The 16,887-nt window shown below is 52.1% G+C and overlaps 1 protein-coding gene across 1 annotated transcript in view; it reads right to left on the reverse strand.

Annotated features, from left to right (window-relative positions):
- mib1 (E3 ubiquitin-protein ligase mind bomb 1) overlaps window positions 1-16,887 on the reverse strand; it is a 408,643-nt gene that overhangs the window by 349,948 nt on the left and 41,808 nt on the right. Inside the window, exon 10 of the mRNA XM_011153388.2 lies at window positions 8,780-8,931. Within this exon, the coding sequence (XP_011151690.1) occupies window positions 8,780-8,931 (152 nt within the window). The remainder of the gene's footprint in view (window positions 1-8,779; window positions 8,932-16,887) is intronic.

Raw genomic sequence — 16,887 nt, forward strand, 5'->3', positions numbered from 1 at the left:
GTAATGAACATTTCCGGGGAAATAATTCTCGACGCGCGGATCCGGCCAGCTAGTCGTCCTGCTAAAGAGCGCAAATAAATTTCCTCGCAAGAAATACGAGCCCGGCAACTCGATGTTCCGTCTAACTACCGCGCGGCGGGGATAAAAATCGCTGCTTTATTGTTGCGGATTAGTGACGCGTGATAAATTAGAACCTGAGCTTCCGAAATTTTTTCGAGGCGCGAAGTCGAAGCGCGCGCGAAGAGAAATGGAGAAAGAGAAGAGAGAGAGAGAGAGAGAGAGAGAGAGAGAGAGAGAGAGAGAGAGAGAGAAACACGGGAATCTTTCGATCATTAGAAAATTACCGTTGCACTTAAAAGGAAACTCCTGCCGCGGCGATATTTCACACCTCCCCACCGGGAACAGACGGTTTTAGGGGACGATAAAAAGTTTTCGCGAAAGAGCTCCGCGCGCTTTTTATGTTTTCTCCGACGATATATCTTCGAGGATATAACGTTGTAACTCGATCGAATCTGGAGAAGAGTCGCGGCTTCCTTACAGTTCCTAATTAATGGCCGCTGCGCGGAGAGGCCATCGGGAACAGCGTAAAGAAGAAGAAAGGAAGAAAAAGTAGTAGAACGGAGAGAAAAAGAAGGGAGCTTCCAGCGACAACAGTTACATGCATAATTTTTCGTGGAATCGCCGACGTTATTTCCTAAGGCCGGCGCGGAGGATCGGGGCAGGGAAGGGGAGGGGATGGGGCGAGGCCCGGCAGACAATGAGAGAGATCGAGGAGGTGCGGGAACACTCGGGGTTAGTTCCAAGCGATTTGGCTCTCATGCGATTTAACACGAGGACTATTATAACTCGATATAGATATAACGCCACCGCGTTCTGCCTCTCTCGCTCGCCTCTCGTATATAACCGCGCGTGCTTGCGGATGTACGTTGTGTGTGCGTGTGTGTGGACGCGTGGCGCCCATGTGTGTGTGTGCGCGTAGGCGCGCTCGCGGCACACATTATCGGTCGCGCACGTTTCTGCGGTGCCGTCGCATTATTATGTGCCGTGGATATGACTATAGTTAGCGCGCCATTATAGTTTAAGCCTCGGAGAACGCGCGCCAAGAAGAAGTCCTACCTGCCTGCCTGCTTGCCTGCGATCGTTGAGAGCACGAGCTCTAGTGCACTCACGTCTGTGTATGAGAGCTCTACACATGCAAGCGCGTCGCACGTCAAAAGGTAAAAGAGAGGAGAGAGAGAGAGAGAGAGAGAGAAAGGAGAGAAGGAGAGAGTATCGAACAGGTATTACCCACCTCAACTCGACCTCTTCGCCGTCGTCTTTCCTCGACTAACACCGACGAATTCGAAGCGAATTCGAATGCGAAGTGATCCGAAGCGGACACGACGAACTCGTTTCGCGAAGAAGAGACGCGTGCACGCTTGTTCACGCACGAACGCACGCGATACGAAGCGGCAGCGAGAGCGGGCGTTTTTCCGGCGCGCCGCTCGCGCGAAGCTCGCAAAGACGCGGAATACGTGAAATCCTGCGCTACATACGAAACACAACGTTTCATTATGCCGAGCGCTGCTGCTCTCACGTGGAATTTCGCTCGAGAGGCGTTTCTTTTTAATTTTCTCCCTTACTTCCGCGCGCGCGGCGCTCCCACGCGCTCCGAAGCGCCCGAGTAGATTGCATTCACTCGGTTCACTTCGGCGCGGATCAGTTTACATAAGTTGAATACACATGCAACGTGAGTTTTTCGTCCGGGACTGAAGTGAACCGAACCGAGGTGAGCGCGGACGGACCCAGTGTGCTTACTCCTTAACGCGGCGCACGGGGGTCGTACGCGGAAATGGAGGTCGTCGCCGCTACCGTCGTCGTCGTCGTCGTCGTCGTCGTCGTCGTCATGTTCGGAACTCCTCGAACTTGCTTTCTCTTATAGCGTTTCGCATCGTCTACGATGGCCTTCGTTTTCTCTCACCGCCCCTCCCCCCGCCCCCGACTCACGCTCCGCGCTCGCCGTTGTGCCGTAATAATTATTTAATGGCGGCAAAGTAGGCGAATGAAATTAACAAACTATTGGGAGTAATTAGATCTTCGCCGGAGCAAATTAAATGGCTTGCGCTCAACGAGCTATTTAAATGATTATCCCCCCTACTCGCGCAACCCCTTTCCTTTATCGTTAGCACCGTTGCCTCTTTCTCCGTCTGCCCCTCGCCCCTGCTCGCAAAACCCAACTCAGCATCCGGTAGTGAGTGGCTCCAAGCTAATTATTCCGACAACTATTCCGAAGTTTACGGCTGTCAGTGTCGATCGGAACGTCTTCGCGCCGCCGGCGCGAAATGTACGGCCGGATGCCCGCGAGTTTCAGCCGCGTCTCCCTCTGTTACCGCCGTGCTGCCTCCTCCACTGCTTCTTCCTCCTTCTCCTCCTCCTATTCTTCTTCTTCTTCTTCTTCTTCTTCTTCTTCTTCTTCTTCTTCTTTGTTTCCCCCACCTAGTACTTTCTGCTACTACTTGCTCGCGCGAGCATGCCCGGGAATACCAATCCTAATCGAAGCGCGGCACGAAAGTCCTGCCAGAACTTGAAAGTCCGTACCGTGCGAGGAATTCTTCCGCATTTCGTCCCTCGGGGGAGAGAAGCGGCGATGACAGTTTAAACGAGGCGCGCGCCACGCGGGCGAGATTGAAAGAAACTGCAGACGCTCCCCGACGATTAAGTGCATCTGCGTGGGAGAAATCGTCTCTCTCGTCTCCGTCCTCCGGATTTATGATAATGCACGCGGAGACGGCACGAAACAAGCCGACCGGTCCGACGTTTAAGGAGAAACAATAACCGGTAAACTTAGCCGGACGAACAGGCGACACACAGGTTGAGGCACAAAGCTGTTCGAAATCAATCGCTGATATGAGCTGTGTCGTAACGAAATTTTAATCACGAGCTGCTGTTGCTGCTGGCCATCCTCGGTAAAGCTCTCCGAGTGGACATACGTGACCGTCGTCCCGGCGTCGTCCCGGCGAAACGAAACAAAACAAACGGAATTGGGCGTAGCGGGGATCTTGCGCGGTCGTTCTGACAAGCGGTGTGTCACAATCAGAGTGCGGCTACGAGGGGAAGATCAAAGCGGCTTCATGGTTGTGCGATGTGCGCACGTTACTGGATCAGCGACACCGAGAGCGTGTGCGGTTAACATAATCAAGCCTGCCGAGACACCAGAGCGAGCTCGAATTAGCGTTATAACTTTGTGATTCGTTGTCGCGGTCTCGCTTACATCGGTGAGACCGCGTCGGCAAAGAACTGCGATAGTGGGAAACGACGACGCGTCGACGCGTCGACGTTGCGATCGGTTGTCGAGGAGAAAGAGAAAATGACGAGGATGATTCGAAATGCGCGCGTTTTTCCGCCTTTGGATAATCAGGAAGAGTCAGAGAGCCTCATAGGAAGAGAGTGGCAAACTGATGATCACGTGACCAGGTCTCTGCACTGATAGAAAAATACAGTTGAATTAACTATAATCTCACTGTATTTTATAGTTCATTTTGGCCTCAACCATATTTTTATAATTCGTGGAGCCTGCAAAATATAGTAGAATAAACACAAATATATAGTCAATGATCGTCTTAAATAATTGTTCAGTTACTTTTACCACATATATGATAATTTCTCATTCACAGATACAGTGAGATTTAATATTCATATAGTTACATCTGTCATCATTTAGCAAATATTCTGCTAATATTGACTATATAAAAGAGTTACTTTACCTACCATCTTATATTTGTATCCATACAATAATTTCAGTTTAACTTACTATAATTCTTAGTAAAAATATGATACGGTTGGTTATACTATGCCTATATCGTAATTATTACCGATATTATGGTAATACTTACTATAAATATGATATTTCGGACTATAATTTAGTTACTATATCATTATAGCTCCAAATATCATATACTTTTCTCTCAGTGTGCTGATTCGATGGAGGCGCAAAGTCTTCTTGACCAATCAGAATATCGATATAGCAAGACGACAGATTGGTTTTACAATGAGTTTTAAAAGCAGTCTAGGCATTTTATACTATGCACAAGACACAAAATTATGTAAATGATATATATTACGAATCTTATTCCGTGTAAATCGAAGCGACAAATATTCTTTCACAATTAATACTTATTACTTACGGATTACTTACGGATTCTTATTACTGTTATTAATTCGTAGGCGAATATCTTGTGCGACTCGTCGCAACCTCCTCTAATGATTGACAGATGTACGTCAGACTGCTTTAAAAACTCACTGCAAAATCAACCTTGCTATATCGATATTCTAATTGGTCAAGAAGACTTTGTGCCTCCATCGAATCAACAGAGACCTGGTCACGTGATCAGTTTGCTACTCTCTTCCTGTGAGGCTCTCTAGAAAGAGTCTCTGCGTTGCGCTCGTGTCGCGTCGCGCGCGCGCGCGCGCGAGGTTGTTATTCCGGCTTGTTGCTGTGATGACGACCGTTACAAAGGATGACGATTTAAACCATCAATTTCATGATTTACGTCAATCAGTTAGCGACACGCAGATAGTGCCGCAATATTTAGCGCGAACGGGACGATCCGATTCATGTGGTAGAATTTAGTATATGACTCGTGTTTATATCTCTGCTCGCGAGCATAATGATTTAACCATCACGGTCGGATAACAGGCTATTGCGAGCCGGCACAAAAGGGGACACTATAACCGACCAATTTTAGTGGCCTTTCATTGTAACGCCGGCATATTGACCGACGCTTTGACCGTATTCTACTTTTGCAACGTTAAAGCATTATTGATTGCAATCGGGCAGGCAGTTTCGACGCGCGTAAAAATATTATGCCTCATAGAATACTCATCGACGATAATGCATCGCTGATGCGCTATTTATCGTGTGATCGCTTTATCACTGCCGCGCTCTCCTCACAAACAGAGGGTGAGAATTTATTACATGTTGCGGTAATAATCCCTTGAAAAATATTTAACAGAGCGGCGCGCATCGGCTCTCGGCGATAACGATAAGCTAAAACGATCCGACCGCGTGGTGATTGAAGACGATAAATATTTTTCAGTGACTGGCATTCGACGTAACACGCTGCGGTTGTCAGATTCTACACAACGTGAGGGCATTGTCTCTTCCCGTTGGAAAAGCCCCGTTATACGTAATCGTGTCGCGTGTCGCAAGAATAACGGACACGGCCGGCTCCAACCGCCGTCGATTCCGGATAAATCGTCAATAACGGGACGATTCACCGTAAACGCGCGGAACGCAGATAATTACGGGTTTGTTGCCTTCCGTACGAGTGTTCTCTCGCGGGCACTCGCGGGCACTCGCGAGCGTCGACCGTCGGTCGACCCTAATTCGGGAACGTACAGAGACTGTGAGCAGAAGCATGGAAAACGAGGGAAGTTTCGTCGACAACCCTCGCAGAATGTACCCTACAAAGCGGCAGACGCGGCGAGGGTGGTTCGGGGAGGAGAGACGAGGAAAGGACGAGAGGCCGCCGCACCAGGAGAGCAGGAAATTACGTCTCCGGACGTCCGTTCGTTCGGCTTCAGAGCTTCACAGGTCTTGAGAGAAACCGGCGGTTCCTTCAGAGAGCGAGCGCAAACGCGAGGAAAGGCCGACAGGGCAAGGCAGGCCAGGCCAGGCCAGGCCAGGCCACGGTGAGATTAGGGGAAGGGAAAGGAGGGGGGGGGAGGAGGAGGAAGGAAGGTCGACTGGCCGCTCGGCCCGTCCGTGGCCGGGAACGAGACCCGAAGAGAAGAATGCCGGGGCGCGAAGGAGAACAGAGGAACTCCGGACTACATCGAATATACCCGGTGCATTCGTCATGATCTAAGTGTACTTTGGGAAATGCGACCGGTGCAGCGAGGGTAACAACGACTCGTTGACGCTTTAAATTCGCATTCGCAGGCCGAGTAATCGCCGAGGAAATCGCGACCGCCGCGGGCAGGCTGAAACAACCCCCTGCTGCCGCGTGCAGCGTGTAGCACTCGTGACGCTTATTTCATACACAAGTTCTCGGCTGTTTCTTCATGAACAGCAATTGATTTCTGATTGTGCGGCACGCTCAAAGCACGTCAGCTACCTCCGTGTTGATACGTTTCGTGATTACAGCGTCTGTACTCGAGGCGGCGCGGCGCCGAAACGCTCGCTAGTTCGTTTGTTCACAACTGTTCTCTCTGTAGTCTATATAATGACGGGCAAAGTAAATCTCATCGGTTTCGAGTATTCACTTACTGCAAACTATCCTCTAGCCCGAGTTAATTTCAAGTCACCCTCGAGCGTTTTTCTTATACGTTAGATTGCCGTTATAATTAGCCAACTGTGACGAGGTTAACGGTAAGTAAGGTTGGCGTTTCTTGCTGTCGATACTCTTCGGATTATCCTCGTCGTTTGCTCCGAGAGCTGGGAATAGACAACGGTATCGAATTCCCTTGTCTCCCCTACCCCCCCCTCTCTCTCTCTCTCTCTCTCTCTCTCTCTCTCTCTCACTACCTCTCCTGTTAAGTCCTCGTATCTCGGATTATGACGTGGGTGGTAAATTGAATCGCCAGCGCGTACGATCGATGCGCGACACTCGAATCCGCACAGATCGATTGACCGCCTCTATCGGCCTCCGAATCTCAGCGCGCGCGCGCGCGCGCAACGTCATCCGATCATCGCTTTCGTTGTTTTTCCAGCAGATAACGACGTGGCGACGTGGAGGCGGACGGCGTATGCTCGCGTACGGCGACGCGCATTTTCCTGTACGTGTGTGTATACGCAGGAAGCGGCAGTAACGGAAGCGAGGTGAAATGCGAGGTGATTTATCAGAGGAATTTGTTCCACGCCCTCACCCTTCCCCCTTGCCAATTAGGACACGACAATACGGCCGCGTGGGAATTTATCGCGCAATCGGGCTTCGAGGAATTCCTTCTGCAAGATGGAAATATGCCGTGCGCACGGTGAAGCTGCGTGTTCGTGTCGGCGCGATTAACTTTACGGTCCGATGAATAAAGATCCGACGAGTAAAAGTATCGCTCTCGCGGTATCGCGAGCGAGCCCTCTCGAAGTCTCGCGGCTCATTCTCCGACGCTCGCGAGATTCTCGTTCGCTGATTATTCCTCCGTGCATTTCGAGAGCCTTCTCACCGCGACGCGAGGTTACCTCCGGCGTGCAATCTAATTCCATTTTGCACGGCGGCGCCGCGGTGGTAACGTGCTTAAAGCCGAAGGAAGTCCAAGCAATCTACGAGTTCCGATATCTTTTCTCTTCCGGCAGACGATGAAAATTTTCCTGTTATTTCAGCGATAACATCGTCACGGAGTGAAAGCGACTGCGAATCGCTGATTCGACCCCCGGCACGGCGCGACCGTGGCGTGGGGTCGAGAATAAGTGCCTCGTAACCGTGATTGTAGAACTACTATATGCAGCCGGCGCCTCCGTTTTCCAGATCCGAAAGCAGGCGCGAAATGTCGAGGAGAGTCTCTCGTGCGAGCGCAGAAACACGGTAGAAAGGGAAAAATGCGAGAGGAGAGCAGAAGCAAAGCGATATAGCACGGCGCAAGCCCGGAGCTTCGAAATCTATTGAAATCCGCGCGTGAAAACGCGCGGAGAAAAGAAAAAAGTACGACACGACGGACGACGAGGAAGCGCAAAGTCGTCGCGAAACAACGCCGCGAGTTAATTTACAAGTCGCGGAGGGCCTTCTCTCGCTCAAGCGTCGCGGAAACGAGAGTAATTTCAACCGTTGCTTCCTTCGCAAAACTGGTAAGTATTTGACTTTGCGAAGAAGAGATACGGAGATCGCGCTTCGCGCGCGCGCGCGCGGGCACAGATATGCAAACCGACGTCATTAGAAGATAACGTTATTTTAGCCGTGATATAGTTTCCAACTGGATATCGTCGCTCGCCCCATTACTCCGTCTTTGCCTTGAAGTAATAACTAGAAGTGGGCAAATCTCGAAAAGCCCTGAGAGTCCGCACGGCTAAATTGAACGGGAGAATGGGAGGTGAGAATCGAGGTAAAATTGACTCGCTACCTCTCGAGAATGACCGGGTCGATTAGACTTCGTCACGGGGCGGAGGGAGGGAGGGGGAAAGGTGAAGGGGGGGGAGAGAGAGAGAGAGAGAGAGAGAGAGAGAGAGAGAGAGAGAGAGAGAGGGAAAGAGGAAAACGGCAAGACGGCGCGGACGACGTCGACGACAACGACGGCTTCGAGGAACATCTGTGGTCCAACGTTCTTTTATGATTCGTCGGACAAGGGAACAAAGAAGGCGGAAGGAAGAACGGGCCGATTGGACATGCCGTTGGAAAATCTTTTCGCTCGTAACTTCTCGCGGGAAAAAGCCCGCTTTTGCCAAGAAAGTCCGTTGTTCGGTAGCGACGTTTAGCTTAAACGCTCGTGTCTCGGGCAAAAGGAATCCGACTCTTTCTCCGACGAGCTATCGATCGAGATGTCGATCGCCGGACGTAGTCGGACACGCAAAATATAAGTATCGGCGCGCGAGCGATTTGTCTCGTCGCAAGCAAGCCGGCCTCGCCGGATTAATGTGAGACGCTGCTGCGTCTCAGGGTGTCGCTCGAAATTCTCGGGATACAGCCTACCTATCCATTAGTTACGAGAAGTGAGACGCGCGCGTAATTATTATCCGGCGCCAGGCGTTTATCGGTGTCTACGTGTCAGCTCGCGCGCCGCAGCTCGCTACTGACGGTTAAATTCTGGAACGACGACGGCGCATTCAGCGCCGCGGACAAAAGCGTCACATCTGAAAACGCGAAGCACTCACCTTGGGTTGCCACGAAGAGCAGCGTGGTGCAGAGCGTTGAAGCCATTGTTGTTGGTGAGGGTGATGTCTGCGGCATGGTCCAACAACAGAGCCAACATGTCATCCCGTTTCTTAGAGATCGCGTCGTGAAGGGGTGTGTCGCCTTCCGAGTCCTGCGAACAGGAAAATATCCGTCCCTGTTATGTATATCCTGTTGTCTAACGGCCTAATTGCGCAGAAACGAGAGAAACGTGCCAGAGAGGAACGGAGGAAGAGAGGTAACTTTCTCGATCCTCTCAATATCTCAACTCTTGATTCGACTTGATTCTGACGTTTACAATTCAACGCACAATGAACGCGGGGATTATTCTTCAATGAAAAATATTTCCCACCCATAATGAATAAATCGTACGCACGGTGCAAGTTGATTGTTCGACGTGCGACAACCAACTGATTTTCAACAATTTCGGTTTTACATTTGTAAACATACGCGCACATGCAGCTTGATCTGAGGTTCAACCCGAAAGTACACTTCGTCACACTCTGCACACGATGTGCTATATCGTCTCACCATTTTCTACTAACGTCGTTAATCCTCTCCGAATCGGAATCGCTTTTTAACCCGAAAAGAGAGAGAAAATCCGAAGGCGGGATCAGCGTAGATAGCGCACAGCCGAACCGTACCATTCACCTAAATTCTACAGAACTGGATCAATGCTACGGCCAGTTTTGGCCCCGGCGGTTACCACTCGGACGATACCCATGAGCTCCAGTCGGCGATAAAACGTACGGAAACAGCGGCCATCCATTAATGCCGAACAACGCGGGTGCGAACTCGCTAGCAAACAAATGGATGAACGAATGAACGAGCGAGCGCAGGGATAAACGGTACAACGATGGGTAACGGCGTAACGTAACGTATGCATTCAGTTTACAGACAGCGCACAAGTATTCGTTCGCGAAAATACGACGCGATTTCATTTAACGATTGTCTCTGGCTTTTCTTCTCGCAAGTAAGAACTATCTCGGCGAACTATAATTTTTTTATCCTTCACTTGTGGATATCGTTACATTTTTTCTTTTGCATATAAAGCTTCGCGAAATTCGACGGAAATTACGACGGAAAGCGGACAATTACAATAAATTGTAAGATAATCCAGCGATGAAACTCAACTGAATTGAATGTGTGGGAATGAAATTATAATGGGGATAAAAAAGGGTCTACTTTGAAAAGATTTGACTTTGAAATTGTGTGTCTCGGCATATGTCTTCGCACGATACATGCTCTCGGTTATCTTTTCAACGTACGACGACTGACTTTCGACGAAGACTCGATGATTTAAACACAGATAGATCGACTTACGAGTGCCAATTAGACTCTGCGTGTCCAATTATTCCGCAGGCTAAACTAATGCAACGTAGTATGCAACGACGTGAAAAACAAAGTATCGAGCCAACCGATATCAAAACACTGACTGAGTGCGATATTCGCCGCTGGTTTCGCGCAGTGTGCACCGCAGCAACATCGATGCTCGTCGACGACAATAATTCACTCAATGAAAAGACGATATCGGCGAGATACCGGCTTCGCGGTGTATCGAGAAACGACGGAGCGTAAAATAGCATCCGCGACAAGCTCATGACGACGCTCCGCATTCCGGCGCAAAAAACTAGGAACGAAAAGCTAGAGCGAGCGCGCGCGCTTTCGCGGCATCAGCCGCTGCCGGCTGCGTAAATAATAGGGCATCAGGCACAGATACTTTATGGGATCAGTTGGAAAAATCCTTTGTATAACTCCAATAACCGTGGAGGATAAATCTGCCGGTGCTGTCGAGAACCGCCGGCGCTATCTCGCGCTATAAATGCTGGCCATGTGTCACGCCACTAGGTGAGGGTAAAAGGGACGGGGAAGAGAGAGAGAGAGAGAGAGAGAGAGAGAGAGAGAGAGAGAGAGAGAGAGAGAGAGAGAGAGAGAGAGAGAGAGAGAGAGAGAGAGAGAGAGAGAGAGAGAGAGAGAGAGAGAGCAAAGGACAGAGAAAGGTAGTAGGAAACGAAAGGGATGGAGAAGGGAAAAAGGAGATGGGGGAGGGTGGAAGTGAAGCTAAAGCAAAGGGGGAAGCGAGGGACCGAGGGAAAACCTACCGTCGAGGTGAATGGGACTAGGCCGGGGCAAAGATCGCGCGACAGCCACGGGACCCTGTCTTATTTAACCGATCGTGGAATCTCGGTCATTATTTTTTCGTTATTCACGCCGTTATTCACGCCGGAGGCCAACGCTAATTACTCGCGCCGCACGCGTGGGCGCGCTCAAGCGCAATGTGATTCCGCATCGCAAGTTGCTCGTCGCTTTCGGGAAAAATTGCAACGTAGATGAAGGAACGAACGCACGCGGAGAATTAATTTAAGAGAAATGCCGCTAAATTACATTCCGATAAAAGTCGCTATCTATTCTCGCGGTAACGGACAACCCCCTCTGACCGAAAATAACGCGCTCCAGTCCCGAGCGAAGATTTGTACGAGCGGAAAGAGAAAATAGTGGGTCTCTGGATGCGAACTTTCAATTTGCGACGCTGACGCGCGCTCCTTCACCAGCGCGCGGTCTTTCCGCCGCATTCGACGTCCCAATCGTTCTTTCCGGGAAAGGGTTTGCATTATGGCCCCCTCCGCCCTCTGCGAACCGCCCCTCTTTTATATCTCTCTGTTCTCTCTTCTCTCTCTCTCTCTCTCTCTCTCTCCTTCTTTCTCTCTCCGCCGCCTCCTCGTTTAAGTTCAACAAATGACATTCGATTCATACCGAGCGCACCGCAGGTAGCGTTCGAATAACTTGCGAAAACTTTAATTTCGACATTTCTCTCCGACGTCTCACCCTTCCGAGCCGACCGCTTCCTCCGCTGCCGGGATTCAACGCCGCTGGCCATCCTCCAGCCCATCGCGCGATTCGCTTCGAGACGCTCGATCATTCTTATCGCCGACAAATTGCCGCAGACTTGTCAAATGTAAGAAGTACAAATGATCGGCGCACGAGTTTTACCAGGTCGGACGCTTTGTCACGCATCCTTGTAGAGTCCGCCGGACAACGCGCCACCGAGAGCGAGTACTGTGGTATCGGGTAATATCACTGGTTACTCGATAAATGGAGAACGATGGAGTTGCGCCCGAGGAATCAAATAAACGCTCGCGAGAAACTTGTTCCTTGTTCGGACTTGATTCGGTACCGGCTACGGATACGGCCCGTGTTGCTCTTCGCTTGCTATCGGCGACGCTGTGTACAGATCAGGTGTACGAGCCGGCAAAATGAGAAAAGACAACAGCAACAACACGACTGAGCAGCAGCTCGAAGCCGGTCATGAAAGTGTGGATGACAATCAGCGTCGGTGTCGAGGCCGGGAGGACGCGGGAGGGAGCGAGGGAGAGCGAGCGCGCGGGTGGATCGACGAGGACGGAAAGTCGAGGCGGGTTGATTGCAGCGCAAATATTGACATCGCTAATTCTCCCCCGGCCGTTTGCCTCGTCGAAGGCGACAAGCTACACTAATGAGAGCTTTAAGACATCGGCAAGACATTGAGCAAACTTGGATTTCAAGCGCCGTCACTCGAAATCGGAGCAGTCATTCGACGTGACTGGCGAATGCAGTGCTCCGCCGTAGCACAGGCGCGCGCGCTTGTTTCCGTCGCTGGCCGAGCAGGAGCTAATGGTATCCCAAGTGCCGTCGCTTCTTGTAACAAACGCGACTCGGATTAGGTTAACTCGCGAGAGCGGTTACGCGACGAGCCACACCTACCCCCTGTTCTCCGCGCCGCACCGCGGGGCGATAATCGCGCGATAGCGCGAAACGGGCCGATCCTTTTTCGTTTACCCGGCCGAACGAGGCGCCAAGTGTTGAATCGCAGTGTTTGACTGTCCGCTCGAGCGAGATCTCTCCACCTCTCTCTATTATAGGAGCGGATCACGAAGAAGCCGGCCGTCCCGCATATCTCGTCATGCACCGAACGACCGAGCGAACGACCTTAACTCCTTTCTCGCGACGGCGATCGATGACGATTTCACCGAGGCCGAGGAGGAACGAGTGCGCGACGGGGGAAACGGAAGGAGACGGGGACGCTCTTCCGCCTCCTCTGTCTCCTCAACCTCCAATTTCTCCGGCCGCTCGGGCTGGAGGAACTGGAGCCGCAGCGGGAGTCTGGGAAGATAATGCAGACCGTGAGAAAACGGAGCGGAGCACCCTCAAAGTCCGCACCCGCGCTTGATTGCAACCAACCTTTCCCACCCGTTTCCAGTTTCCACTTTTGAGGAGGAGGCCCGAGGATTCCTTTGGCCGATGCACCGGCCGGGAGGACCGGCGGTGGTAAGGGTGCCTCCTTGCAAAGACAAGGACTGGTATGCGGGTCGTGTACGAATGAACCCGGACGCCTGCCTACGGGGAACGGATGGGGAAGGGCCGGGTGGGTGCAGACTGCGGAAGTGCAGAGACTGCACGATTCTCCGGGCTGGTAAAAGCGGCAAGTGCTAAAAACAAGAGTTGGCTAACTCGTTACGCCGATCGTGCTCGGACTGGGTATTCGATTCTTTAGACGTTCGCGTAGGCGCGCATTCATGACGCTCGCTCGTCAGCGAAAGGGAAGGAAGGAGGGAGGGAGGGAGGGAGGGAGGGAGGGGGAGAGAGAGAGAGAGAGAGAGGACGCCGTGCTAAGAATCAGTCGTCTGTCGTCTCGCCCGGAGGTCGCCGGATCGATTATACGAAGCGCGAGCGCGAAATAATACGTTAAAATCACACGCGCGATGGAAGCGGGATCAGCTCGCAATCAGCCGCAACGCCACCCCCCGCGCCACCCTGATTTCTAGGGCCTGCGTTCGCGCGAGTTTATCATGCAGTTTCCTGATTTTCGCCGAGTCAGAAACGCTCCGCTAATTGCTCCGCCAGACGAATCCAGATTAAATCACTGAAACACGACGTAGGTGGAAGTTTTGCAGTTGATTGCGACGGCTAAAATCGTACGCCGCGTAGAATCTTAGATGACGCTGCATTTCCGGATGGGCGAAACAGCGAGCGGTGTTTTCGGCAGAGAGGATTCATTCACTCCTGCCGAAAGGTCTCTCTCTCTCTCTCTCTCTCTCTCTCTCTCTCGACAACAAGAGTTGTCCTCTCCATTCCTTCCCGCTGCCCCGCCTCGTCCGTATTCGTGAATTGCTCGTCGCTCTGTAATCGCGTCGTGTTTCGCGTTCGTTTCAAAATCGCACGACGACGACACGGCTGGGGCTCGTGTAATGAGCAAATGAGACGGAGCGAGTAGCGCAAATAGCGCGACCGCTTATTAAAACGGCAATCATCGCGCGACACGCTAATTTTTGATCAATAATTTGTAATCACGCCGCGCGGCCGGAGATAATGACGGAGTCGCAGCCCCGTTACCGTTGCCGTTGCCGTTGCCGTTGCCGTAGTCGTGTGCGCGCCTCGCGACGGCTTGTAATCACCGTGCCGGGACACGTCACGTTGATTTCGCCGACGAATGTATGCGGCTACGTGTACGCGCCGCATCACGTATGGCTGGCTGGCTGGTGTGTACCTCTAACGACCCGGATCTACCTGGCGGCGGGCGCGAGAGAAGACCCCTCCCCCCTCCCGTCGGTCCGTCGGTCGGACGGACGTGGCACTCGTACACAGCCGCACGGTTGCATAATATTACGTTTATACCTGACATTCATCATTAGCGGCGGTAATTTATGTTGAGCGCGAATGGGCCGCGCGCGAACAGGCTAATTAATATAAATTGCCGGCGCGAGGATTACACAGCGGCGCCGTGATGCGATTCATTGTGTACCCTATGAATCGGACGGCGGCCGATTAAGCTGATAGATCGTCGCACGAATGAAGAATTTCGGAATGCCGTGCGGCGAATGAGCGAAAGAGGCGGATGCGAGCGGCGGAAAGAAAAGAGAGAGCAGAGAACGGCGGGAAGGGAGAAAAGACACGAGGGCGGCGACGCCCCCCGAACCAACGCCGCCGCGCCAGCCGCCTTTGAACCTCTCGCCGCGGCTAATTCGACGAATTACGAGAGTAGCGCGCGAGGGTGGGCCCAGCGGAACTGACCAGGTGCGCTAATTTAAAATTACGCCGAGGGAGGGGGCAGGATCGATGACCCAGTTCTTTCGGGATCGGACGACGCTTAATCCCGGGCACGGTGCCGCCAAATGCAATTCCCCGAATCGAAACATCCTGATGAGATCGTTTTTTCTGAGCACGTCGTGCGAGCTCGACGCTCTGCACTTTATGACAGACAAGTTCGTAGTAACTCGTCGAGCTTGCTGAATCGCCGCAGCACGATACACCGGTAGCGATATAAAAAGAAAAGAGAAAGAGAGAGAGAGAGAGAGAGAGAGAGAGAGAGAGAGAGAGAGAGAGAGCAGAGAGGAAAAGAGAGAAAGAAAATTGGTCTCTCGGGGGAGAGAACACTGTAGAGAGGAGAGACGACTGTTAAACTGGTTCAAAATAAAATGAGGAACGGGTACGAAGAAGAATAAACCGAAATGAAGGAACATTTCCGTGTCGTTGAGGAGATGCCTTTTCAAATGCGAACGAGTGCCGCCGTTCTATGCAACGGTTTACGATGCAACAGGGAGATCCATGGACGATCCGGCGCTTTGGGATCGTTCGAAATTTTCGCGAGGATCGATCGATGGGGCGCGACTCGTAAGAATAACGCCGCGGCCACTGCCGTCTTCTCGCCGCGGAGCGAGCGGACCGGTGTGAACGGACGGACGGACGGACGGACGGAAAGTCGCTTTCCTAATCAAGAAATGCGCAATATAAAGTGCTCAAGAGAATCGGTTCTGCATAATTCTCTCCCGATGCCCCGGCAAACTTTGCTCCGGTCTTTGTTACGCGGTCTTCCGCACGCTGAGCAAAATTTAATTTAGCAAGGCGCAGTCAGGAGAGAGGGTGGACACGCGCTCCGAGCTGTAGCCAAGCGGAATAGTGGTGGTCACAACAATAACTTCGGAAAACCCTGCATCACCCCCGCCGCCCATCCGCGACCACTCCTTGCTTATTGCTTTTAGTATTAACGCGCCCCTCGCTCCGCCAGGCTCCTCGCCGCGGGCTCGTTCTTTGTCGCGACAAAGGGGCCCCGACTATATTTCGTGGTCACGGCAACCGTCTCTCTCACTCTCTCCCCTCCTCTCTCTCTCTCTCTCTCTCTCTCTCTCTCTCTCTCTCTCTCTCTCTCTCTCTCTCTCTCTCTCTCTCTCTCTCTCTGTCTGTCTGTCTCTCTCTGTCTCTCTTTGTCTCTCTCTTTCTCCCCCCCTCTCTCTCTTCCCCTCCTGACCACTCTCATTTCCAGCGCTCGTAAAACGGGAATTGTCATAGAGAAAACAGACGAGGCGCAACTTCAACGAGAGCGAGGCAGCGGTGTCACGATGTGTGTCACGCACTTCCGCGCCACGATGATCGAGGCGAGGCACGTCGCCTGTCGAGGCCGCTCGCGGAATTGCGAGTGCAAAGACAAAGGTTAATTCACGAGTGCGCCCGAATCGGATAAATTTTCGAGCCGCGCGGTTCGGTCGCGAGACGTTGCGAGCACGAGCACGAGTGTCTGTGGCAAAAGCGGCGTTTTGTGTCCGCAAAGAGAATTCTCCGAAGTCACTCGTCGCCGCACTCGCGTCCGCGAGGCAAGAGGGAAATATGCGAGACACTTCGATACGAGAGGCGGAATGTAAAGCGAAATTCTGCAGCTTCTCGCAGAGTCACTCGAGTTTTTAGGACGCGCCGCGCGGAATAAGGATGTTGTCCCGTGATGCCTTGTCGTCAACGCGCTCCTTCAAACATTCATATTGATGCCAAGCCCGAGCGATGGCATCATCCATCAAAGTATTGGTTTAGTCACCGCTCTCTTGTCCGCCGGCGATACTGCAGCATCGCCGTCCTCGCGCGAATCAGAAGCAAACTTGTCATTGTGTCAGCGTCGATCTGGCCATCAAAATATCATCGAGTATCGGCGCGTCGTCCGAGGCAGCAAGAACTGTCATCCATCAGAGAAAGCTCACAGCGTGCAGATGTCATCTCCCTACGCTCTACGCTTAATTGCGCGATGATCGATACGCGAAAACGCTCACGCGTTCGGCATCGCTGCGTG

This window comes from Harpegnathos saltator, unplaced genomic scaffold (genome assembly GCF_003227715.2).
Source record: "Harpegnathos saltator strain DR-91 unplaced genomic scaffold, Hsal_v8.6 scaffold219, whole genome shotgun sequence".
Classification (NCBI taxonomy): domain Eukaryota; kingdom Metazoa; phylum Arthropoda; class Insecta; order Hymenoptera; family Formicidae; genus Harpegnathos; species Harpegnathos saltator.